Source organism: Conger conger, chromosome 6 (assembly GCF_963514075.1).
Source record: "Conger conger chromosome 6, fConCon1.1, whole genome shotgun sequence".
Lineage (NCBI taxonomy): Eukaryota > Metazoa > Chordata > Actinopteri > Anguilliformes > Congridae > Conger > Conger conger.
In genome coordinates, this window is record NC_083765.1 from 14,891,351 (window position 1) to 14,918,603 (window position 27,253).

General features: G+C 40.6%; 1 protein-coding gene across 1 annotated transcript in view; it reads right to left on the reverse strand.

The window, feature by feature from the left end:
• Positions 1-27,253, reverse strand: part of galnt18b (UDP-N-acetyl-alpha-D-galactosamine:polypeptide N-acetylgalactosaminyltransferase 18b) — an 80,580-nt gene that overhangs the window by 23,590 nt on the left and 29,737 nt on the right. The window contains exons 2-3 of the mRNA XM_061246653.1: positions 9,037-9,229; positions 7,613-7,779 (exon numbers count right to left, since the gene is read on the reverse strand). Of these exons, the coding sequence (XP_061102637.1) occupies positions 7,613-7,779; positions 9,037-9,229 (360 nt within the window). The remainder of the gene's footprint in view (positions 1-7,612; positions 7,780-9,036; positions 9,230-27,253) is intronic.

Here is a 27,253-nt window from a genome sequence, read left to right on the forward strand (position 1 = left end):
GATAGGATAGAGATATCTGCACTCCTGTATCGAGCCTTGTACACTGGTCTAATGCCCACAGAATGCCCAGCTCATATCCCAGAAATTAGTCTCTGATCCAGTACAACATTTCCAAATGCCTGTGTGCCAAGAGCACTTCAACAATTAAAATCCTGTAAGACCCCAGGCTCTTTCTGAACCGCTCTGCAAAGGCAAGAAAGATGCAAGAGGCTTTCTTTGCATTAAGGAATCCAAACTCGTCTGTTGCTCCTGTGCTTTCCAATATATGAGCATTATCTCCATAGGGGCAATATAAACTAACATTTCTAAACAGGGCAGACACACTCAAGGCAGCTTGAACATAATATACCACACGTGCTGTGAACAAGAATCAGACAAAACTCTCCATCAATTTCCACAGACATCAATATACAGTAGTGCACTATGTGGTTACTATCCATAATATTATTTACCAAATATGTTCTATAAAATCTATTCACATTTTGGCTGCTGTGATGCCTCCAACAAAATATCCAGAAGAGGAGATGACAGAAGGGGCTGACAGCTGAGTTTGGATTGGCTGGAGGAAGCAGTGATCTGGCTGCAGTAGAGCTGTAACAATGATTAAAACAGCTGTGCCAAAATCTTTCAGCGGTGCCAGCTTCACGCACAAACACACTCTTCCATATGGCATGAATCACGAACGGACTGCTCCAAACACCATTACTTCCCACATACTGCGCCAAACACCACCACCCCTCACAAACACTGTTCAGAACGGCGTCCCGAATATCAGCATATCTGCTTATCAACCTGATTACTCCTCAATCAAACCGATGGTGGGAGACAGCAGCACATATTCGCCACTCATTCCCCCACTTAGCAACAGTTCCCTCCCACCCGCTATTAAAACGAGTCCTACTAGTATATATATGTTTTTACCTTTGTCCTTTATGCAATTTGGTAGGTCAAGTGTGATGACACTGGGTGTACTAAAGGCACAAGCGTGTAGGTTGTTCTGAAGGAGCAATGAGCTGCTCTGTTTAACCAAGCACAGCCGAGACCATTCTCAAATACCTCGTCTCATTGTTGAACTCTTCTGCAGATAGTACCATCCTGATATGAAATATTCATGTAAAATAAGTGAAGTCAATGCATCCTATGTATAATATATGAGCCCTGACATATAGGCGAGGTTTACGGTGTTATTTACGAGAGGGTAAAATTGTGGATCTTCGGGTTTCTGACTTTTCACCCTTCAATTCCCTGCCATGGAATACACACTGTTAAATGCACAGTGTTCTGTGGACTACCTTTGCGTCATAGATATCTATTCATATCATTTGCAATAAAGCAATTCAAATGCAAGAGAATTGATTGGGAATAATAATCACAAAATGTAATGGATCACCATCAATCATAACAAACCTATTACCTCAGCAGAGGCCCATGGCCAAGTCAATAAATACTCTGGCCAGAACTGACCCAACTATACTGGCAAAAAAGACAAATATAGTACAGTATAACAGGCATAATGGCATGACTGTTATGGTGTAAAGAAAATGCTATTCAGATGCATTTAGTAGGCAAAATGTAAAAAAGCTGTTGATGGCTCTGGCACCAGGTCAAGGAGAAACTCATGATCAGCTGTTGGACACACATTCCCCAACATGTCTCTGTGTTACAGTTGGCTCCATGCTTTATCTCTCTTTGGCCCATTCACTATAGATGGACACTAGCTCTAGTGCCTGCACAATACATCGTGCTCATTGTGTCGGATAACAAAGAGCGACAGCCATTTGCAGGATTATTTTGTGGAGATTGTTTGGAATATGATGAGTATTACAGCGCATAAAACAAAACCAGCTTAGCTCCATCATAATTAGCGCACAGCGTGAGCCATCAGTCAAATAGAGGATAAGGAGTTGAGGTATGCACCTCCCTGTCAGAAAGAAAAATATGTCCTACTTATATCAGCTGCTCTGATCTCATTTGGCATGCCAAACATCGGTTGTTCAAACGTGGTATGTCTTACTATGTATCTAATCTTATTTACATTAGCTAATTACAATATCTTTGCAGCTTGGTGTGATAGATTTGGTAATTGGTGAATTTGACAAATTGGGGAGCCAAAAATGAATATCTTTATTTATACAACTATTGGTTTAACTCAATTGGTTTATTCACATACATCCTCTGTCTACTACGTTTTCCATCTTTGCCTTGCAATTAATGCAGAGTAGCACACACATAATTATCTCACCCAGACCATCTAATGTGTACAAAATCACATTTGATAATCTTTCAGTATCTTGAAAGCTAACCTTGATTTCAAGGGCAGCAACAAGTCATTGCAGCCATTCAGACAAGTCAACATGATATCCACTGATGTGGGATTATAGATGGATTAGCTTGACTTAATAAAAGGCTAATCTTTCCATTTGTTCATGAGCAAATTATGCACTTTTTACTCTCGAGCCATATGTCAAATGCTGTAGAGTATACTGCCAAGAACAACATATTACATTACACAACTTTTTTAATTTATTTAGCAGATGCTTTTATCCAAAGCTACATACAATAAGTATATAATCGAAGGTCATTAGAACAACTTCAGAACAGATAGGATAAGGTACAATTCACATACATTTTCAGTTGTCCACAGCCATGGATATGAAATCTAGTTCACTATGGTAAATATAGGTAAAGTCAGTAAGTATGGCATGTCAAACCACAGAAGCACAGAATGATAAAATAGATATGTCAAACTACAGCAACACGATGAATAAAGTGCAATGTCACAGTCCTATATGAAAATACAAAATTTGGAGCTTCGTCCTTGTCCATGAGATCTTATTTTGCTTCATAACAATGAGTACCAAATAACACAGAAGTGGAATAAGAGTATAATTCATATTACCGTACAACCACTTTGTTATCATCATGTAGGAAGGTCATCTATTAAACAGTAACAAAGGAGATACATTCATTTTGGCCTGCTTAAGGACTGCAAGGATAAATGCTGGAAGCTTAAGAATTGAACTGTGGGGGTTTATTAGCCTGTATATATTCCCAATGTGCCGTATTATAAATAGTCTGTAAAGTGCATATTTTTGTCTCAGTTCAGGGTTATTCCACTGACTAGCATTACCTTTAATTCAATGGCATCCTGAATAGGACAAATGCTCACCCATTAAGCCTGTACTTCATAGTACTCTTGTCATCTCAGGACACCCCCCGCCCCCAAGATCAATGCTTTAACTCAGATATACCTTCTGTCAGAATCATACACATCAATCTCACAACCAATCAGAACTTCTGCCTGTGTAAAGTCTCCACTCCTCAAACAACTCCCTGATGATTAGAAATGCTCAAAGCCTATCTGCTGCAATTATGCTACAAGAGCAGCTTGTTTTTTTTTCTTTTCAAAATTAATAAGTATTAAGGTAAATTATCCTGTCAAATGAACACTATGGGGGTCAATGTGGCAGAACAGCAGTGTACAGGGCTTCCTCCCCAACAATAGATTATTTCACCACAGGTAGACTCCTGAGTGTTAGCAGAGATTAACTCCATGGTAATTTGTATGGTTTTAACTCAGGAGAAATGATTCAAATGGGAGAGAGGTATGCGGGGAGGGGTGTTATTCTGAAGTTTAAACTAAACTGTGCAGATAGACAGTTCAATCAGGATATACACAGGTCCGTCCTTCTGTAGTATTATTGGATAGTTACACATGACAGGGAATTGAGTTTGTAGTCCTGCTTGCATAGGACATCTGCTAAACAAATACATTTCCTGAACTTCTGTAGTGCTGATGAAACTCTTACCCCCAGGGAGATTTGAGACTCGTCTGAAACATGCCATTAGTTTGAATCTCCAGGTTAGTTTGAGCTGGGGCAAATTCACTCATCAGAGATACAAGCAATCTCTTCTGGGAGTGTGTGTGTCTGTTTGTGTTACACATGCAGTCGTCTGTGTCAATCACAGAAGAATGCCTTTCTGACACATAGAATAAACATCAGGATGCTACCTCCTACCTAGCATCCTCTAAATGATTCAAATAAAAAGTGAAAGGTTCTTGCAACATTCCCAGATGTAGAAACTTATTAATGTGTGTGGTTCTTAAACTTTGGATAATAACCTCTAAGAAGGTCAAATCCTCATGGATGAGTTTAATAAAGTATTTCTTTTCTAGAGTGAGTGACGGGCCTTTATTGAAATTTCTTCCGGTACCAATAGCACAATAAGCCTCACAAGAGATAAGAATGAAATAAAGAGGAATGTATAGGGAATAAAATAATGAAGGAAGCTCTGAATTATTTAAATTCTATGATTAAATCTGTTCAGTTTTATTGGATTGTCTGCATTACGCCTGAAATTAGTCATTTCATTTTTTGAATGGGTTTCAGGTTTTGAATAACTTCAAGAACACTCCCTTGGCATGCCTGCCTTTTACCTTCCTATTCTATTGTCTGGTTTTTATCTGAATAAACGTCTCGCTAATTAAAACATTTGCCTGGATTCAATAAACACGAGACCTTAGCTTTTATTTCCAAAGAAATAAATGTCTTCTTTCTTTTCTGTTTCACATTGGTAATGACAAATGGTGATTGAATCCTGGCCATTATTTCACAACATTATGACATCATGATACAAGATGGCAGATGAGGAGGCTCCATAGTTGTTGTGGTCATTGCGAGCCTTCATGAATTGTCCTTGTGACAATGAGTGTAAAGTTTTGTTTTGTCAGATTTCGATTTCTGTTCACTGCACAGTAAAAAACTGCAGTTCATTCAGAAAATTTTGGCACTGCTTTGTGGCACAGCCCCGAGTGTGTTCGCTCAGTTTGCTGCCATGTTGGCACGTAGAAGCTTATTCTGTAGCGTAGTGGTTAAGATACATGACTGGGACCCACAAGGTCGGTGGCTTGAATCCCGGTGTAGCCACAATACGATCCGCACAGCCGTCAGGCCCTTGAGCAAGGCCCTTAACCCTGCGTTGCCCCAGGGGAGGATTGTCTCCTGCTTAGTCTAATCAACTGTAGGTCACTCTGGATAAGCATGTCTGCCAAATGTCAGTAATGTAATGTAATACATTATCAATGTATCAACCAGTAGCAGTGTAGCAGGGGACACCGGGTTTCCCTTGGTGGACCTACAACTGTACATCTCCTGTATATTAATCATGACGGGGTTAAATCTGCCCAATACAGTTATCTCACATTAATGCAGTAGACTCTCTCGATTTAAGGCTTGGATGCAATAAAGCACGCCAATAGACTGACAGTGTTTATTAGTCGAACAGACCCCACTGAAATGCTCCTGAAAACAGTTTGTGAAGCTGTTTTTAAGCTGTGGCTGGCTTGGGGGTGATGAAGAAAGATGTTGTGGGTAGTTCTCTGAATGAAGGGAGCCCTGCACAGATCACTCAATCTAAATCTCTGTAGAATGTGGGGAGAGAGCACGGAGCCAGCAAATCTTCACAATCTGAAAGAAATCTACCCTACCCTGACTCAGAAATCTAAGGGGTTAGTACAGAGATAGGATGTCGGTACAGAGGGGTGTAGGGGGTCAGTACAGAGGGGTGTAGGGGGTCGGTACAGAGGGGTGTAGGGGGTCAGTACAGAGTGGTGTAGGGGGTCGGTACAGAGGGGTGTAGGGGGTCAGTACAGAGGGGTGTAGGGGGTCCGTACAGAGGGGTGTAGGGGGTCGATGCAGAGGGGTGTAGGGGGTCAGTACCGAGGGGTGCAGGGGGTCAGTACAGAGGGGTTAAGGGGTCAGTACAGAGGGGTGTAGGGGGTCAGTACAGAGGGGTTAAGGGGTCAGTACAGAGGGGTGTAGGGGGTCAGTACAGAGGGGTGTAGGGGGTCAGTACAGAGGGGTGTAGGGGGTCAGTACAGAGGGGTGTAGGGGGTCAGCACAGAGGGGTGCAGGGGGTCAGTGCAGAGGGGTGTAGGGGGTCGATGCAGAGGGGTGTAGGGGGTCCGTACAGAGGGGTGTAGGGGGTCAGTACAGAGGGGTGTAGGGGGTCAGTACAGAGGGGTGTAGGGGGTCAGTACAGAGGGGTGTAGGGGGTCAGTACAGAGGGGTGTAGGGGGTCCGTACAGAGGGGTGTAGGGGGTCAGTACAGAGGGGTGTAGGGGGTCAGTACAGAGGGGTGTAGGGGGTCAGTACAGAGCGGTGTAGGGGGTCAGTACAGAGGGGTGCAGGGGGTCAGTACAGAGGGGTGTAGGGGGTCAGTACAGAGGGGTGTAGGGGGTCAGTACAGAGGGGTGTAGGGGGTCCGTACAGAGGGGTGTAGGGGGTCAGTACAGAGGGGTGTAGGGGGTCAGTACAGAGGGGTGTAGGGGGTCAGTACAGAGGGGTTAAGGGGTCAGTACAGAGGGGTGTAGGGGGTCAGTACAGAGGGGTGCAGGGGGTCAGTGCAGAGGGGTGTAGGGGGTCGATGCAGAGGGGTGTAGGGGGTCCGTACAGAGGGGTGTAGGGGGTCAGTACAGAGGGGTGTAGGGGGTCAGTACAGGGGGTGTAGGGGGACAGGCACAGCAGTGTATCTCCAGCAGGGAGGGCAGGACAGCAGAAGAGGGGGTTTCAATTGGCCAACTGCTAGTGGCAGGAGGTGCTCTTTCAGCACTGGTGTGTCTGAAAGTACCTGAAGCTCAGTAGCACAGAGCACAATTTTTGCACTGATGCAGTCAGGGGAGGGGGGCTGTACTGTAGCCAATCAGACAGGGGCTCCCGCAGGATGCCGTCGCGCTGCCGGCTGTCTCCCTGGAGATCTCTGCCAGGTGCTCAGGAGAGCCGACGCAGGAACATGTAAGCGCTTAATTGCCACGCCTGATTATGTTCCGCCCCTGGGCTGTCGCCGGAAGCTTCCAGGTCATCTGTATTCCTCTTCTCCACTCCTCTCTCTAAATTAATCTAATCAGCACAAACTTGCAGCCCCGTATCCAAGGCATTAAGTAGATTAACACAGATTAAAGAGAAACTGCCTGCTCTTTTCTGAGCGCTCAGCTTTGGCAGACACGGCTGGACAGGCCCGGTGCATTCTCCTTTCTCCTTTCCCCGTCAACATTTGGGAAATACTCTGCATTCTTAAAGACATACTTACTGACTTTAAAAAAATATCTGCTCAGGGAAACAAAAATATATTGTGCACTTAGCGTGTGTCTTGTCTACACCTCAAATTTCCATTTTTATCTGTGCTCTTCCCAGGAAAATGGTATTTGGTTTCTTTATATGACATGGAAATGGTAAGAGCCTCTGTATTTGCACATGCACCTGACATTCACATGAGTAGCACAGCACTTCATTAATGGCTGAACACGTCCAGAGTAATGCCAGAGTACACTAGAGCTCTGAATCCAAGAGCTCTAGCTTTCGCTTGTTTTCTGTCCAAAGAGCAATTCCAAAATGTCATGGGAATATTAACACATGAAGATCTAGTCCAAAATTAATTAATTTTAAGTTCTATATTATAAATCAATCTCTTTGACTCATCTTTTCCTTTGAATCACACAAAATCTCATGTTCCGCATATTACTGCTCAACACATAAAACATATCTAACTACTATGAATCAAGACGCTGTTGGACTTTGTTGACTGTGGCTAACCAAGGTGACGAGAAGCTCACCGTTGTTGCTGTTGTCGTCCACCAGGATGATCTCTTTGAGGAGGTGTGATGGCGTTCTCCGGATGGCTGAGTGGATGGAGCGCAGAATGACAGACAAGGCCTCGTTCACAAAGATAAACACGATGCTGACTTGTGGGAGGTTTGTAGGATATGAGATGTTTCTGCACCTGGGATGGGTGGGGTGAAGAAAAGGATTGAGGTCAGTTTTGTGTTTGACGGTACAACACTAGAGCAAATTAGTGGTTAGGAGATGGAACTTTTACTGCCACTGAAAGACTGACATTCTCTAGTTATTTTAAAGAGAACACCAAGGTGCAGGAATTCACCTAGCTGCATACTCCCACTGTGAAGTTGCACAATGATGATGCCACAAACCATGAATTTACATACACTGATGTTCAGAAGAGGCTTGCATATACCCTGAAATGCATATTACGTAATATTAAAATGTACAAACATTTACTAGTGTTACAGTAGGAAAAAAAAGGTAGGGGCTCTGGATTATTGTTTTGTAGATTTAAACGCTTGACTGCAAGCAGAGTTTGGTAACATGGCAGGTGTGTTGAGCCCCAGTTCAGCAGGCTTCCTTCCTCATACCTCACACAAGCAGAACTGTGGACGGCTGCTAATTACCGTCTCATGTAATAATCATGGTACCGTATAACAGCAGCTTTAAAAGACATTTATATTTTAATAATGCTCTTATCCATAGCGACCTATTCAATATATGAGATGGACATTTGTTCTTATATAGACAATAAAGCTGCAGCCTTAGTGCTTTGCTGTAACATTCCCATTCCAATGATTCAGAGACCATAACGAGAGGACAGTTCCATGCTATATGCGCATGACCATCGGCCAAAGTGGGCGAGGAAATTATCAAATGAGAAAGCTGGCAGCTTAAGCACCATTTAGTTCATCTCCAACCTCCTAACTCCAATTCATCTCTTTTTTTTTCCCCTATAGCTCTGCAAGCTTTCGAAAGCAGTGAGAATGTATTGCTTTGTTGGGTTATTATTTCTTTTGCAAGTCTATTAGGACCTTTTGACTGGTCATTTTTCAAACTTGTGGCTACAGGCATTGCCATGGAAACAAAAACTTGAAAAAACCTGAATTATTTACATGCAAAGAAAGGCGGAACATATACATTGATTAATGCCTTCCTTATCAAAGCTATATTAGTCTTTGCAGCACGTGAAAGTACTTGTGAACTGGTATACAATATGATACGATATTATATTATAGCAGTATATTTTATTGTAATCATTGTTTTTATCAAGCCATATCATTTTTCATGTAAAATGTTCTTTGTTATGATTCAAAGAGAGAGAGAGAGAGAGAGAGAGAGGGAGAGCAAGAAAGAGAGAGAGAGAGAGAGAAAAAGAGAGTGAGAGAGAGAGAGAGAGAGAGAGAGAGATAATTACCCATCAGGCCTCAAGTCAGGGATGGGCCGGTCTAGGGAGAGGCGGTCGCTGAGGTAGCCATTGTAACCGTAGTACTGGAACTTTTTCAGTGCAGCCCTGCGGCTCTCTGGACTCAGGTCTTGACCCCAGTGAGTGAACAGGGAGGAGTCCGAGAAGGATTCAGCCACTGTATTCTCATCCTTTGGTGGTGTCTCTGTGGATGGGGGGGGGGGGGGCAATTAAAACCATGAACACAACACTCACTTTCTAATTACAGTATACAAAAGGCTCCAATACAATGGAATTATGAATTTCTTGAAAGTAGTGACATTTCTATAATCATTTTAACAGAAGAAGTGGGATGTGTCTGATATACAGTACAGTAATTAGTGTGGTTTCAAAACTTAGTTCTTTCAGTTAGTTCTATAATCACTGTTCCATCTACATCTACTGAATAATAATTCTACCCTACTGGTGCCGTGAGAACTGTTAGCTGTTCTAATTTATGCTGCTGGATACAAATAGTCCTGTAGTCACACAACACATCATTTGATAATTGCTAACCAAAATATGCTTATGCTCTTACTATATGCACTCAGTGAGCACTTTATTATGTATTTATTGGACCTATTTTTTAGACTTATTGGTCTTCTGCTGCTGTAGCCTATCCATTGATAGTCTTGACACGTTGTGTGTTCAGAGATGCTCTTCTGCATACCATTGTTCTAATGTGTGGTTATTTGCATTACTGTCACCTTCCTGTCAGCTTCAACCAGTCTGGCCCTTCTCCTCTGACTATATGTATATTGTATAATAGAATATACTGTATCTATAGAATATCTACATTGCTGTCTGTTCAGTGTTGTGGCTCTGGTTACTGTTGTTTTCTATTCTGTAAAATGTACAGTAAGACTTTTACCTTCATACACACATGGTGCTATAGCTTGCTACAGTATCACCAAGACTAGGAGAAATGTGTCATCAATGATAACTGGTAGCCTGTAATCTGCACTGTAATCACATAAGATGCAGACTACTTGAACTACACGTAGGTGGCACTCCTACGTATAGCATTATTAACAGAACAAGTTATTTAACAAGCACTGTATTACACCACTATGGCAGGTAATAACTCATAATTTCCATTGTGACAGCAGACAATTACTTTCAGCTCTTGTGAACTGCAGCCAAGTTCTTTAAGTATCTGGCCAGCGCTAGGAAGGTCTGGATTTGAGCCACACAAACAGCCGTGCGGTGTTCAGCAGCATGGCATGGTATTGACACTGTCCTGTCTGTAATGTGCACTCTAAACATTCTCTCCAATCCTTGAAATGAGTGTGCACAGGCAGGACAAACAGTTCCCCTGGCATACTCTAGTATATAAGTATATACTGTATGTGTCGGTTAGCATTATAGTTTCTTCTGGGTATTTTGTAATCCAATCCTTGTGCTGCTGGTACATTTTTGATTACTTATTTATATGAGTCTGAATTTCAGCATTGGCTGTGGTAATGTAAAATGATGATTAGATTAGATTATATTTTAACAACAGGGTAACTGATATGAAATTAAATTGCATGCACCATTCATTAAAAATTAATTGATGTTTAACAGTCTATGAGTCTATGTGGAGGCTATGTGAATAACCGTTGACTTTTTAAGCCTAACCTGACCCAAAATTGTCTCCACACCTCACACTAAGGCAAGCCATTAACCTTAACTAAACCTAACCACAAATCACCCAAAACCCCAAAGCCCAATTTGAAACCTAGCTACACATCAACTTCAGCCCCTTACCCTAGCTTTCCCACTAGACCTAAATAAAACTTAACTAAGCAGCTGTGATACAGTTTTATTTCCATGTATAATAATATTTCCTTTTTAAACCACTTTTGCCATGTCCTTTTATCTAAACAGTTAAAAGTTCAATGCTAATGTAATTACCTCTAACAGGGCTTAAATGAATCCACAAAGGGAATAAATGTTCCCCATAACAGTAAAATATCAGTGCTAATTTAACACCAACTACATTTTGTTATGAACCTTTAAAGTGCATTTGTGTAACTGCAAGGTATCCAATAATGCTATTACACATAACTTGTTTGCAGTTAAAGCTACATAAAAATGTTTAACACACAGTATACGGTTACATATTTAATATCTACTATACCTTACTTAAAGGCACACATAACCACAGCAACCTTAAAACCTGTTTAAATCTCATTGGCTATGCATGGATTGCAGTGTGTAAATCTCACTGACACAGTGTGTAAATATCTCTAAAGGTGTGTGGAATGCAGTGTGTCATCGTGTGCATGAATGGAACTGAAGATGTTGTGTATTGTGTAAATCTTACTGCTAAATGCCTAAAATGTAGACAGATGAGTAAACCTCAATGAAGATGCATGCAGTTCAGAGGGTAAACCACTGAAGGTGCATACAATGCAGTGTGCACCTGTATTTGCAAAGGGCAGAGGATTGAAACAATATTGGTAGATGTGGATAGTCTCCAGCCTAGCAAACTCTAGCAGAAACAAAAGAGGCAATCTCAGTGACTGCTGTCCCTATAGGTCCACAAATTAGTAGGCTGTAGTGTGCATGCATGCTAGGTGTGACAAGCCACTGGACAGATGTTGCTCAGCAGTTTTGGGGCAACTTAGCAAGTTTGTCCCTACGACCATGCCTTGTCCTGCTGTAAGGTCTATCATTACAATTCAAGCACACGGCTTACACTGTTACCACCCAGTCCCCAGAGTTAACCAGTAAGGATGGAGTTCATTACAGGCGTTTTCTCACCACACAGCAGAATGAGAGCCTTAGAAAGCTCTACATAATGCACTGCACAAAGAGCTGCAGAAATAGCACGGTAATTCAGACCTGCTACAGCTCTCACCACAGAGCCACCAGTCAGGGACCAGAGACAGGGAGGCATGGTGGAGTGCCGGCCGACTCAAAGGCTACACTGTTACCTGTGGGCCACTGAGAGGCCACACACTCCCTGGTCACCTCCCCACGAATGCTGGAGAGCAACAGGAACCGTCCCAGGGGCCCACTGCAAGATACAGGCTGATATTGACTGAAATTGAGCCCAAAGAACCGGGAAGGCTTCAGATCTTGTGCAAAAGTACACCAGAAATATGATCCCAAATCATCAAGCACACCATGTAATCTGGCCTGATGTAACCGTGTTGAAATTTCGTAAGGTCACGGTATTAGATGCGTTATCGTAGTTTAACTTGGTTTCAGGTCTGTGTGTCTTCCAAAGTTCAGTGACAGGTCAGTTGCAAACTTATCCTCTTCCTGGACTTTACAATATTAGCCATACCCTGGTTTTCAGTGAATCACATGAAGGGAATGTTCAGTAAAAAGTACAATTTTAAAGTACATATCAGGGGCATGCCATTCAACACTTGACATCCAGTAAGCCGCACAAATCAATTCCAAAAGTCTCAAACTGGAAAAATCCATTTACATTTCCCATCAATTTTTTTTCTGTTTTCAGCCATTGAAGCTGTTGAAGAATTTTCTGGCACTCAACTCTAATGTTGTTAAAGGCAGTCCAGCCACATTTTAAGGGTATGCATCCAGTCTTACAGTTGATGAAACTGTGTGTGATTCAGCAGTTAGACTGAAAGAATGAATCTATAAGTGAACAGAAGCTCACCCAACCACTACATACAGTTACAAGTTAACCATGACATCTTTCTGTGCATAAATAATGTGTGATTACTATTTATTTACATTTTTGTAGATTCAAAATAATAAACTAAAGTGAAGTTACTTGTCAGTTACTTAGAAACACCTCAGGCAGATCTATAAATGGCTTTCAAACATTTCCTGTTTCCATTTAAGTGTTTCTACTCTTGTTATTATATTTTTTTCCTACTCTTCCTGGCAGAACTCTTCTCAGAAATATTCATGGGTGTCCTTGCATGCACTACATTGAAATCTCCCAACTGATTTTTGATCATTCAAGTGTGAGCACTGTGACAGCCATAGTAAAACTTTCATTGTTACTTTCTGTACTTCATGGTTGATTTTGAGGCATGCCTGGGATCACTGGCTTAATGAAGAACCATTTTTGGCTTTTAGGCTTTCTTGGGTAGGATATACTAGGTTTTTGGGCAAAATGTCTCCATGCATGCTCATCTATTAATCTACTCATGTAGATTAATGCCAAACTCATGTGTGTGGCCAAAAAGCTCAATTTTGGTCTCTTTTGAGCAAAACACTCAGTTACAATGAATGTTCCAATTCTTTTGTTCACTTAGTTCACTTATTATAATGTACACATTGTCCAGGGCTGCCCAAACTTGAATACAATTATATACTGTAGGTAACACGCTGAGTATATATAACATAACATTACATAAAATAATGGTGAGAAAAGGCCATTCAGCCCAGCAATGATCGCCTTTTCCTATCACTAAGTGCACCAGCTGCTTAGTTTGCTGAAAAGCCAATTAGTATCTAACACCATATCAAGCCTGGTCTTGAAAACCCCCAGTGTTTCTGCCTCCGCTACATGTGGAGTGGTTTGCCTGAGAGAGTGAACACAATACTCATTACATCACTGTTGTTAAAATGTATTTATTGTAATAAAGGACAACATGAATGCTGCTTTCTTCCCCCAGCATGTATTTTTAATACTTTGGAGAGGAAACTTGAGGGACACAGAATTATACATGCACTGAGCACTGAAACTTATTTCCGCAAATATTTTTACAGGACGGATTAAAAACCGCAAGCACCAGTTCTGCTCTTTTTGTTAAACATTAAATAATACTCATTCTACTTGAATGCACAACTTTCTGAAAATACAGACTCAAAGCTAATCTTGGACCTGGAAAAAATAAATGCAGCTGACAAAGATAACCTCTGGCACCAGGTGTATTTGTTGACCACTGTAAAAGGTAATGAGTTTCTGGGAGGGAAGTCAACCATGACGACCATTCTCCAATTTCTCCAGCTCAGTGTGGGACACGCATAGCTTTTACTCATTGTGAAGGGAGAGCATTCACTCAGATGGAAATCAAAAAGTAAGCTGAATGGGAGATAATCCCTTTTGAAATTCTTAGTGATTTTCTAAGTTTCCGGTTCGTTTGCCTTGCCGCTGGGTGGTCCTTTTCATTAGGGCTCCCCAGTGATGGGACAGAAAGCATTAAACCCCCCCGAACGGGTGGATCCATCATATATTAGCACGGCCTGAACAAACCACCACACAGTGCAGAGAAAACAAATTTGATTGGCACATAATATAGGTCAGTGGTATCTCCACCCATCAAGTGATTCATGGAGCTTTTGTCAGTAAATGAGTTCTGGAGTCTGTGTTGGGAGTGTGTTGTACAGGTAATATAGTGTGATGTGGCATATTGGGACTCACACAATCACTATAGGAAAATTGCGGCCTACCAGTACAGGCCGGGTGGGGGGTTTGTATGGGAAAGCTGCAATGCAGTAATGGATCTAGGCCCTGGGGAATAGACTAGGTACGGATTCTCTCTGCTTAGAGATCGGTGCTTGCCTGTTTCTAGTGTGGAGAGTAGTAATTGGTGGGTACATTCTAATGGGAGTGACCAAGGATTGTAAATAAAGACGGATGTATCATTAAGTTATGTCTTGGAGCTCCAGAGTCTGTTCCTGGGGAGTTTGTCACCACATCATAGAGTATATACACTCAGTAATTACTTTATTAGGTAGACCTGTACACTAGCGTGTTAATGCAAATATTTAATCAGCCAATATGGGATTTTCACACACAATTGTCTCTTGAGTTTTCAGAGAATGGTGTGAAAAACAAAAAAACGTCCAGTGAACAGCAGTTCTGTGGGCAGAAGTACGTTGTTAATGAGAGAGTTCAGAGCAGAAGGGCCAAACTGGTCGAAGGTGACAGGAAGACGACAGTAATGCAATTACCAAGCATTACAACAGTGGTATGCAGAACTGTATCTTTGAACACACAATGCGCCAAACCTCTAAGTGGAGAGGCTACAGCAGCAGAAGACTTAATAAGTCTAAAAAACAAGTGTAATAAATAGCTAATAAAGTGCTCATTGAGTGTATACTGTATATATAAAGTTATAAAACGGTGGGACAAATCTTGTAATTTTTCAGTGCTTGCACAATGTGAATGCATGTATAAACATAAAACAGCTGACTAGCTAGTTTGACAGAACAATGTTAGAGTTTACTAACGTTGCGGCTAAACGTCTGGCACTATCTACTGTACCAGCAGCAGGAACTATTTTCTTGTAAATTTTTCTTGTAATGACATTCTTCAGTAAATACGCTTTTAATTGGATTGTGTCTATAACATCTATATTATCGTATTTGGTAACCATTTTATAAAAGCAATAATTCCAGGAGGTGGTATATAGAAATTTGATCACAGCTACGAGGTTTGCAACTGTCGAATGCATATCGGGCCGAAAAAACGCCCCTTAGCTGTGACAGAATTTCTTTATACCACTGCCTGTCGTCAGTTATTGCTTAATACTGTATATATGCTTGTGTACTGTATGTAATGTTTATGAGGTTGATGTGTATTTATGATGTTTTATTTAGTGTTCATGGTCTGCATCATAAAATTACTGTTTGACTAAATCCAGCAATCCAGTGTAGTCTAATCTGAAATCTTTATCCAAAATGGCATACATGAAGCTGAAACAGATCTTACAATCACATAAAGTGCACTGATTAATCAAAAGAAATAAGACAAGATCCAAAATAGGCAAACAGATTCAGAAAGATGGCAGAGATTACAACAGATACTACAGCTCAGAATTCTCACACATTCACTTGGTTTCTCTCCCCTGATCAACCATTTTCTGTGTCTAACATAAGATATTACACTTACATAATTAATTTAATTAACTCCTTAAATCTCACCAGCCCAGTGAGGTTTTTTTTGCATTAATTCCTTTTTTCAGGGTGCAATTTTCAATCACTATGGTAACCGGATATACCGCTCGAAAGCGTTAAAACTCACAGTTTTATCTGTCTAAACTATCTTAAGCTGCCAATGTTTTAGTGAAAACAGTTTCTTATTTTGTAACATGTGGGTGGAAAAACAAATGTGGGGGGACCTCACCTTCTCTGCATTTTTTATATCCACATACTACAAGAAATACGGTAATGTCAGTGTCCTTTTCACAACAAGGGTCAAGCAGACCAAATCATTTATCATTAATCATGCCTTCATCTAAATAGAAGACTTCCTCTGGAGGATTTCTAATGAATCTCTCGTCTGAGTGAATATTTCTGAGTAAGACAGTGAAAACACTGTTGCCAATACAAAAGAGGGTATTTTTAGTGACATGACCCCATTTTACATTGGTGAGCATCTAAATACATTCTCAAAATCTTTTAGCATTATTCAGTATGTTTATAAATAAGGAGGCAGCCTGGTTTAGAATAATAAATAGCATGTGGAATTATGTGTTTGACTTGTTGATGGGGGTTGAGTATTTGACAAAAATCAGTGGACATTAATGAATATATTAGCATACAAGATGGTATTATTGTGATTATTGTACTTATTTTTATGATACTCTCGACCTGTTGCTGTTTGACGATAGCTGCAAGGAGAGGAATTTGGAGTTTGGAGTCTCCAAATGTCCTTTTTAGAAAACTGCCTAGACATAGATTAGAAAAAACAATGCAGAATGCTCATTTTTGGTGATATTGTCCTTAAATTTGTCCAGTCTTGTGACTTGGCTCCATTGTGTTTTAAAGCGCACCAGCCACAGCTAAAATAATCTGTATCCAGTCAAATACAGAAACTATTTTCTGTGAGAAAAAAAACTGTTTGAGCTTCAGTAACTTTGTTTTAGTAATATTTGGAGTAATTCTGACTCTTGGAAAGTAAACCACAAAGCTTCCAGAAAATAACACCTTTCAGAAGAGACCAGGATTATGCCTGTAGTCAAAAGGATACATAAGGGGTTAATGTTACTGTTAATGGTATTATTCTATTATTAAATATAATTAATATTTTATATTTAAGGTCACCTAAAAAGGAATGACGATTATCCAGACCCAGGACTCCATTTCCCTGGTAACACACAACCTATTCACATTGTTTGTTCATCATGGCAATATCATCACACCAGAGACATTGTTATAGTTTAAACATGGTACAGTATTAGCACTGCCAAGGACGCCAGTATTGTAATGAGCACACCAATCACAATAGTGTTTAATTAATTATATGCAAATACTGAAATTATAAGTAGAGGTATTGCAATTGATCACCTGCCCTTCCGGGTAAATACAATTATGATGTCATGCATTAATGCGCGTACTTATGGGCAGTATTTGGAAGGACAGATGAGTCACGGTGCTTGTCGATATTTACTGGATGTTAGGGAGAGGGGGGCAGTATGAATATCAGGGGCCCACAAGGTATGCATCCCAAAAATCAATCTCCATACCTAGGGCCAAACTAAAGCTCCATCTATAATCCCAGCATTGTTGGAATAAGGCTGATGTTGCTCTCAGCATGAAATACAACACCATGTTTTTAATTTATACTATCAGCATGGGCGCTTTTCTGAGTTATGGGTATTGATATTGATTTTTTTTTATAGAAAACATTGCTCTGCCCTTTTAAAAATTTCTTTAAGGGCCAACTTTTCGATTACCAGAAAAGTGTGGGGGGGGGGTGGCTGTTCAATGTTGGTTTAGCTCTTCCGCAATGCAAAGTGTCTGAAAGCTTTGAGTGATGGTAGGCGGAAAGAGAGGGGTTAGGGGGTTACATTCTGTTTGGGAATTAGTATCTCCATTCTTCGGGGATATTTCCCAATTAGCAGGATTCCTGTAAAATGCTTCCTGTTGAAAGCAGTGGAGCAGCAAGCTCTATTGTTTTAGCAGCAAAATCAGGAATGTGACACCGGAATCTTTGTTCTGTCCGGATCCTGTCAACTCCAATCAGAGGCCCTACTATGGACTACGGTTTCTGCTCTTAACAGAAAAGACTAACAGTTATGTGACATTAAAACCAGGGGGTTATTCACTATGAAATAAAACAATAAACAACTAAATAAATAACGTTGTATTGGAGATGCCTGTCTGGTGCAGTCTAATAGCATATGCATGGAGAGAAAATACAAGCAACTATTTTGGTATTTGTATTAAGTGACAGTAGGCTACGGATCATTTACCAGTAATTTTACCAATATTTTCCTCAGAATTTTTGTTGCAATTTTTAGAATTCTTTGTTTTAGAGAAAAATAATAATTCTTCCCACGACCAGTAGACTTGGTAAATTAAACGAGGGAAAGTTCTGCGTTTCAGTTCCTCCATTCCCAGCAGTGGTGGTGCAGGGCTGCTAGAGAACTGCCCCTACCCAACCAGTAATTAGCCTGAAGGCTGTTTCATCTGCGGCCAGGATCAGCAGCACAGGGAGGGCCACAGCCGTGCAGTTTCACAGAGACACATCACCTTGGTAACCTGCTAACTAGGCTGCTCAGTGTGCTGGATCAGGGGTGGGGTCCCTGTGTTCTTACTGTTCAGCTCAAGTGCTGCTCGCAGCCACTCCTGGGTGAGTGTAGGGTGCTTCGAAATGTACAGGACACAGCGATTTATATGACTCTGAGGTACAAAAATGTGCTACTGAATCATGTAAGGCTTCACACAGAGAGGCAGAGAGGCTAATCATGGCCCCCAATGACTACCCTTAAGGGCCGCAACCTCTCTCAGGCAAAGAAGTATGGACTACTGCGAAGCCTGCAAGCCTGTACTTCAGTTTATCTTTGGTCAGGAAGAAATTATCTTCTTGTATACTAACATTTAACGTGAGTGCCAGATATCTTGATTGAATAAATATATGTCTGCTCTTCAAATGTGGAGGTAATTTATAGTTTTATCTACTGTATTATTTCTATTTTATAAGTCTAGTTGGCATAAGCTAACTACTAATAACAAATTGCAAACATTTTTACCCAATTTTTTATTAGTCTTGGGTTGGATTTGTATTGTGTCAGCTAACTACTAATAAACTAACTACTGATTTATAGTAGCAAATTACAAATATTTGTACTTAATTTCAATTTTTCTAAAATTAATATTGGGTTGGTTTAGTATCAGTAGTGTTCCAATGCCATAGATACACAATGAAGATAGGGTCATATTTTAAAGTTGTCAAAGCAGTGGTAAGAATAATGCTCATCATGTTAATACATAAAGGTATATACAAATAAGATCTCCGACTGATCCCGGATCAGGCAGCTGCTGACCTGAGGCAGTTCTTACGGCTGTCATTTGATCCCTCAGGCAGCGTCACATCTCTTTATTCCACATCAGCTCACATCATATCACCTCAGGGAAATGGCAGATTACTGTGTGACAGTTCCGCTGTCTCTACTTCCCAGCCACACAGGCTGGCGTGGGCCGTAGCACACATCCAGGTGAGTCACGATAGAAAGGTTGCCACACCAATATGCCAAGGATAAAGTAAAATAAAGGTATACCTGTCTAAAGAACCTTGACACCCTTTTCTACCTCCATAAGGTGGTGTATCTCTGGAATGCCAGTTAAGATTGTTCAGCATGACTGGCATTTTCAAACCAAGTAGAGGACATGCCTCCAGGTGTTGCTAGTGGTACTGAATGTCATCTGCTTTGTTAGCAGTGACTGCATAGGCTTTCTTCATGATACGACTTCTGCAATTGGTGGTGATTTTACCCTGTTCATCAGAAATAGGTGGGGAAACAACCAACCCAGCCAACACAAAGTCTGCATAGTTGCCTAGAAAAGTACCAATTCTAGGAAATCAATGAGGACAACTTTTTGTCCACTGTGAATGTCCTCATCTTAGTTCAGTGGAAGCAGAAACAAGAAACACCAGGTGGAGAACACCCAAAGCCACAAAAGTAGGGTAAGGGTTGTTGACATTTGACCCCATAATTATTACTTTCATGTCCAGTGCTCCATGAGGTCTTTACATAATATATAATTTTACTGCTGAAGATTTCTCTGGCCAGCAGAATAGCTTCACTTGTCCACATTCAATTACATTTCACACCAGCCTTTCTTTGTCATTCTCTATGTTGGCCTCTTCCAACAGAATAGACTAAATCTGAGCAGAACCTACAGCACACTGCTAGTGCAATGTGGAAAATTAAGGCAAGGGAACTGCTCTGTACCAACCCTATGCAGGCACTTATCTTCCACTCCTAAGTGAATAAACCAATCAATATTACAGACTGTGAAAAGAGCATTAGACACAGTGTCTCCATACAAATGGCTTTCCCTTGCCAGCAAGATGAGCACTTAATGAGAGGATGCACAGAGACCCAAACTTTTCCATTAGGATGAGAATGAGCTAAGAGTCACAGCAGACTCCTCTTTTGACCTGTGGGATCATTTACATTGCTAATTTAATTAATTAATGACCCAGAGCAGAGTTAATGGTGAAAACTAGCTTAATTACGTTGCTTAGGTTGTCAGCAGGGAGAAAAGTGGCAATGCATTCATTTAGTCACAAAATAGAATTGTTTGAGCATTTTTATTAATGACATATTAATTACATACACGCAGTGAGCACTTAATTATTAGTTATTTATTAGACTCATTTTTTAGACTTACTGGTCTTCTGCTGCTGTAGCCTATCCACTTCGAGGTTTGACGCTTTGTATGTTCAGAGATGCTCTTCTGCATACCACTGTTGTAATGTGCGGTTATTTGCGTTACTGTCACCTTCCTGTAAGCTTTGACCAGACTGACCCTTCTCCACCTTTTTTTGTTTTTGCCCCCCAATGTAAAATATATTTACTTTGGATATATCTCATAACTCCATGGTGAGATAAAATATTTAGATTTCTTCAGAACAGCATTAAAACTAAAAACCTGAAAATTACACAATTATTTTAGTAATTATCCAGCCCTTTCAAACTAATTTTTCTTGAAAGTTCACACTAAATTCATAAACACGGTCCATTTTATATTTCGAGTCCACCAGTGTTTTTTTCTGCATGTCTACAGAAAAAAAATCCCTGAGTCTGTGAAGTCTCACAACTGAAACATCAGGTCGGCTCATCACTCACACTGTCATGAAGACCAAGTACTGGTGGTGGAAATTTGATATGAAGTTGTTAGGATGCAAAAAGCTAGAGAAGGGTAGGAAAAAGACTTATGGGAAAGTCCATTATAACAAAACGGAAAAAATATGGAACAATCCAGACACTATCAAGATCAGGCCATCCTATCAACCTGAACAACTTGACAAGAAGGGCCATCGGTCAGACCAAAAGGCCAGCTACAACCCTGACAGAAAGCTCATCAGCTGAAATGAAGAACTGTTCAGAGATCAACAATCTCTTTATTCTCTATGGGAGAGTGGAGTTTGCCAGACGCCATGTGACACAAACTGAGACCTTCTGGGACAAGATTTTGTGATCTGATGAGACTAAAGAGCTCTTTGGCCAGAAATTAGAAGTCTATGTATGGTGCAGTGAGTCAAACTTGTTCAGTGTGAATTGCTTTTTTTATCTGCTTTTTTCAAGTACTGGTGTATACAATGGGGTCCAAAAGTCTGTGACCACTAGTGAAAATGGTTCTATTTTGCATTATTTTCTAATTTAATACAAACTTTTAAATTACTTTTTATATTATCAGCATAACAATTTGAGTGTAAAGCTGAATCTTTACATGAAAAATTACATTAATTTCAGAATTTCTTATTCTATTTGGTATGTCCACCTTTTGCTTTAATGGCAACGTGCACTCAAGCTGGCATGGACTCAAATTTGTGCAAAACCTGATGATTCATGTTATCCCACCATTATTTGACAATGTTCCAAAAAGCATCTTGTGAGGTTACTGAATGCTTGGCTTTGGTCAGTCTTCAAGTGCCCTCATAAATGTTCAATGGAGTTGAGGTCAGGTGATTGTGGACTGTCCAGCACTCCTTGCTTTTCTTTGGTCTTTGAGTAGTTCTTGCAAAGCTTTGAAGTAACTTTAATTTCTTTTAATTTTTTCAAAATCATAAAAATAAAAAAAATTTATTTCCAGGATTACATGAACCGCCTCCCAGATTTTCAATGTGGTCTCAGACTTGCAATGCAATGCCCATGATTGATGAGAGGTATTTCTGAAGGGTGTATGTGAGAAGCTGATCCGTGTAGTGGATGGAGGTTTGACAAGAGACCCTGTTGTATCTTGCTGACTTAGTTAATTACTCTCCAGAGAGACCGCATGGCTTTTATGATACAATTTTTGATTATACAGTTTTCAAACTGCATAAAAGAAACAGGCAGATCTGACTAGGCGGAATAAAACCACCACACCCAAAGTTCACTTATTCCTCCTAAAGTTTCCTTTCACAACTGCACTTCAGGAGTGCTATAGGTGCTAGTCAGAATTGATTCAGACATGCCTTAATTTACCAGCAATTTGCCTTAATTACCACTACAGTTTGCCAATTATGCCTTGACGGCAAGAATACAGCCCTTAATGTTTCTCTAAGTAGATCACATGGTTGGAAGCCACTTATTGGCAGTGTGCATTCTGATGTGATCATTACTATGTTTGTGTGACAAGGATAAAGCTGTCACTTGGTTGCAGTCAGAGTAAGTTCCTAAGCGGGTGAAATTCTGCTGTGCTACAACTTGGGCACAAAGCTTTGCTCCCCTCATTATTAGCACAGTATAGCACAGGACAGAACTCAAGAGGTTGAAAATAACTTCCCCGGCCCCACTTTAACATTTTCCATTCCCTGAAGAGTTGACGCCTCAGAACAGCTACATTGGTCTTTTTTATACGAGACATAATTAGGAAATTAGGTTATTCAGGAATCAGGTCCACTTGGCAGTAGAACTAGATTATTAAAGATATTTGGTGGTTTCCCTGGGGCTTTGGTTCAGTATTTCTAACAAAGCAGGAAACATGACTGCAGATATCAGATACAAATTGGTTTCGGGAACTGCTTTTTTTAAACCCAGATCCATATCACAATAGAAACTGAAGTCAGCAGAGAGTCAGAAGGATGAATTGCTATTTCATACACATCCAAAGGAGATGTATCATTCCAAAGTGGCTAGGCAACCAAAAAGAAAAACTGCACAAACTACCCTTCTCAAATGAGGATGCAGGTTTCACTGCATCTGTAGAGCTGTTCGCTGCATAGACCTTTGCCTTCCCGATGCATGAGAAAAGAGAGCGGCTCTGTGAGGAGAAGTTATGGGAAGCCTGTCGAAGTAAGAAAACTAAACGTTTCAGGTGAAGTCTTTAAAAGCTGCTCAGCTCCAGTGCCAGGACCCATGACAGGCATGTCAGGGAGATGCGATTGAAAACAGAGCTGACTGCATCTCTGTGTACAGCAAGTACTTTTAAACAGACCATTACAATCACCCCGCCTCACCAAAGCAATAAAACAGGTAAGATGAGGACAGACATAATAATCCTTCTGTTCTTGCATGTCCATTCCTTAGATATATATCCCTGAGACTTTCCTATATATATATAGGCACCCCCTTACAAGGTTACATTATAGGCATTTGGTAGACGCTCTTATCCAGAGCGACGTACAGCAAAGTGCATACCCATAACCAAGTACAAGTGCGCTGAAAGACCCTAGAGGGAAGTACAGTTTCTAGTACTAAGACCACAACAAAGATAAGGACTTGTACCTTGTAGATTAATCTGACAATGGAATATACCTATGAAACCGTTTTTAGACAACACGATGTGAAAATATGATACACACTAGTCGGACATCTTCATGATAGACTCTGAGATCACTGTTGGCAATACATTTTTGTCTGGTGTTCAGACAAAAACAGTCTTGTTGAGCATTGGTAATATACCCGTGGGTCATGCAAGGACCAACTGAATATCCACTCAGCTTTCAATCAGAGCAATTCAGTTGTGCCTTGTTGGCATAATGTTCACTTGGGTAGCATTACAAGAAACTAAATACAGTCTTCTTTGACTTTTCTCTATTCAATAACATCAATGCAAGGCAGAAAATAAGAATGTTATGATCCTACAAGGTCTTAAAAAGTGTTCAAAAAACTTGGGGATTTCATTTCAAGGAGGAGTGGAAAGATATGCCCAGCTGGAACAGCTCTTCTGCTAAAGACAATGTGTGTTTCACTGAGCTTAGAGATTGCAGAAGGGATTTATCTGTCTGTACAAAACAAAAAAGATTTTGTACTTTCTATTGGTTCCAAATCCCTCCGTTTGAGCCGTGAATTACTGATCTTTGTGGTTGGGGCATAATTTTTTAGGATATGGTCGGGGCGTGTGTCTTCCCATGGGAGAAGCCAAGAGGGAGGGCAAAGCCCCAGAAACATCTATGTGTCAGTTAGCCTGAATCTTAGAAAACGAATTCACAATTTAAACGCAATCTTACAAAACCTCTGTAGATGATGAACAGACTAAAGTACACAATAAGGCAAAAAGAAACAGCTACAATTTACACACAAATCCTTATCCCATACTGAAAGCGCCTGTCATAAGTAAATTCTCAAGAAAGACAAGGAAGCACACTGCTGACACACAATCTCAGTTGTTTCCTGCCATGCCAACACTCACAGCAGATTGTTAGATATCAGCACTGGCTTCGAATATAAGTAGTTTCTATATAGTCTGGAACTACTGCCAAAATGTCAAAATCCCTACCTACATATTTAAAACATTTCCAAGTGCACAATCTCAAATGGCAAACCCAGTATAAGCAGCAGGTATTTCTGGGTTAGGACTTTTGAGTTCCTTTTGGATCTGAACGACAACAAGATGAATCTACCATTTGAAATACTGCCTGTCATCTGATTTGCCAGGAGAGATGTCTGAAGCCAGTCTGGTATCCTGATAACAACAGAAAGTTAGAAAAGTCTTTAAAGACCAGTGATTCACTGCCAGGCCTCTTTCCAAAGCACAAGCTAGGAAAGTAACATTTAGATAGTGAAGTCGATGTCATCTAGTTTCCACCAACAATTTATTTTTTTCTGTTAGTCACAGATTTGATTTCCAACCCTTTGAATCAATGATTAAATAAAGTGAAGTTATCTCAGGAGATTGAATATTTTATGAGAAGTGAAATGCTGAATTTAACTAAAAGCCTAAAATGGTGTGTGCGTGTCCATGTTTGATGGTACTTGGATATTCCCGATTAGAACTCAATAGATAGCTTCCCATCTCGGGGAATAAAGCAGCTATTGAAGTATTCAGTGTATTTTTGTGTGCCTTTGTCTAATCCAATCATAACCCTACACACTTGGATCCTTGTCACAGAGCAGCAGTACATCCCTGTGGGCAGCTAACTGTCAAATTAAACATCGATCATGAGATATTATTACAGCTAAACCTAACAGTGCAGAGCAAAGAATTTACGTCATGCAGCCTGACATGCCAGGTCACTGAAGCTGGATGCTAGGGTAAGACCTGTCCATCTTACATATACCAAACAGAGCAGAAGGTACTGTTCTGGAAGAATCTGGAGCATTTGGAGGCGGAGGAGAGCAGTACTCATCTGCACAAACTGACGAAAGCTAATGCAGTGATGACACAGGGCTACTTCCATTCCAAATTGGGTGAAGAAAAAATCCATCGAGGATAAAAATGGGTTGAAATGAATCATGTGTTCAGCCATGTGTAGTTTCAGTGCATGTGGGGACTGTTCCTGAAAACAAGACATTCAGAGTTCCCGCTCTAATTGTATTATTGGATCTCTTCCATCAGCATATAGATGCTGACAGGCGTTCAGTTCATATACAGTATTACATCTAACCTTTTCTCTGAGGGGCTTCAGGAATCTCAGTTTATTTTTATGTGCATTTTCTTTAGTTTCTTTCTTTTTCAGCCATTAAAGCAATAGCTATGAATCCGCACCCAAGTTGGAGTCGTGCACCATGGCATCCTGACCGAAGTCTGCTGTTTATTCTTAACAACATTGCACCTTAGGTTTAATTTTTTGTTCTCTGTCAAGGAAATGAGCTTGGAGGCTGTCCCATCCCACATCCCGTTGACATCGGAAACACACTCCTGTTCTATTCAAGGCTAATTACACCACAGCTGGAGGAAAACGCATTCTGACAAGCGCTGATCCTTATGTTTAATCCATTCAGGGCCATGCAGCTACAAATTACACACAGAATTTGCAACTAAACAAGACAAATACTGCCTTTCAAGTCTTTCCACAGATTACTTCCTCAAAGACAGGCTTCTTCTTCCTGCTAAGATGAACACAATTAGTTTTGACAAATGCAGCTGACATGCAAAATGAGAGGCCGGTGAAGACAGTGGCTCAGAATTTTGATGTGCAGCAAGATGGGAAGAAGCAGGCCCTGCGGGAGGTGCTTTAGGTCTGGCAGTGAATGGGGTTTATCAGCTCCTTCTGAATAGCAGCTTTGAAACCGCCACTCTGTGAGATATTGGTTGCTGTGAATTGATGTTTTTGTAGAAGGACGATGTGTGTTCATTCTGACTGCGGGACTCACCAGGGGTGCAGCAGTGATTTACGGCAAGCAGCCAAGGCGCATCCGTTACACGCATCCTCCATTTCTCAACAGGGTGTGTGTAGCTTTTGTCTTCCAGGGCCACATGCAGCCAATCACAGGCATCATTTTTAAAACACAAACTACTATATTGAATACAAGGTTGGTTCGCTGGATGGCATGCAGTGGCTGAACTAAAGACAATTCAAATTTTAAGTCAAAGCAGCTGCTGGGTAACCCCTTTTCAGAATCAGAAATAGTTAAGCCTTGAATCTTCAAATCATGATTGGGAAAAAAGTGTCATCTAACTCCAAAGCACACTCTAATTAAAGTGAAGCTTGAAGGAAACGTGAACATATTATATAACTTATAATTTGTTATTTAGCTGATGTTTTTATCCAAAGCGAATCACAGTTGATTAGACTGAGCATATATTTCTTGCCTCAACAAAAGTGCCACACAGCAAAGAAGAAACTCACTTACTTCTTTACAGTTACTATATTTAGAAATTGAATGAGACGGGATTCCTCGGGTGACAGCAAAACCATCTTTGAAGTCTCACACGAAAGCTGCCAAAACAAATCACTTTTATTCCTACAAGTATTTTGCATCTGCAATTTATTTTTCTCCAGCTCTTGAACTGCTATAGTATTTCTTCCCACCAAGCTTACAAATTGATTGCAAGTGATGGATTTGTAACATAAAATGTTTCTCAGGAGGCATTTCCAGGGTGGTCTGCCATGTATCATCCAAACCAGTTCACCCTAATTGCGATGCTGGTGTTTATTGAAAAACTGAAAAAA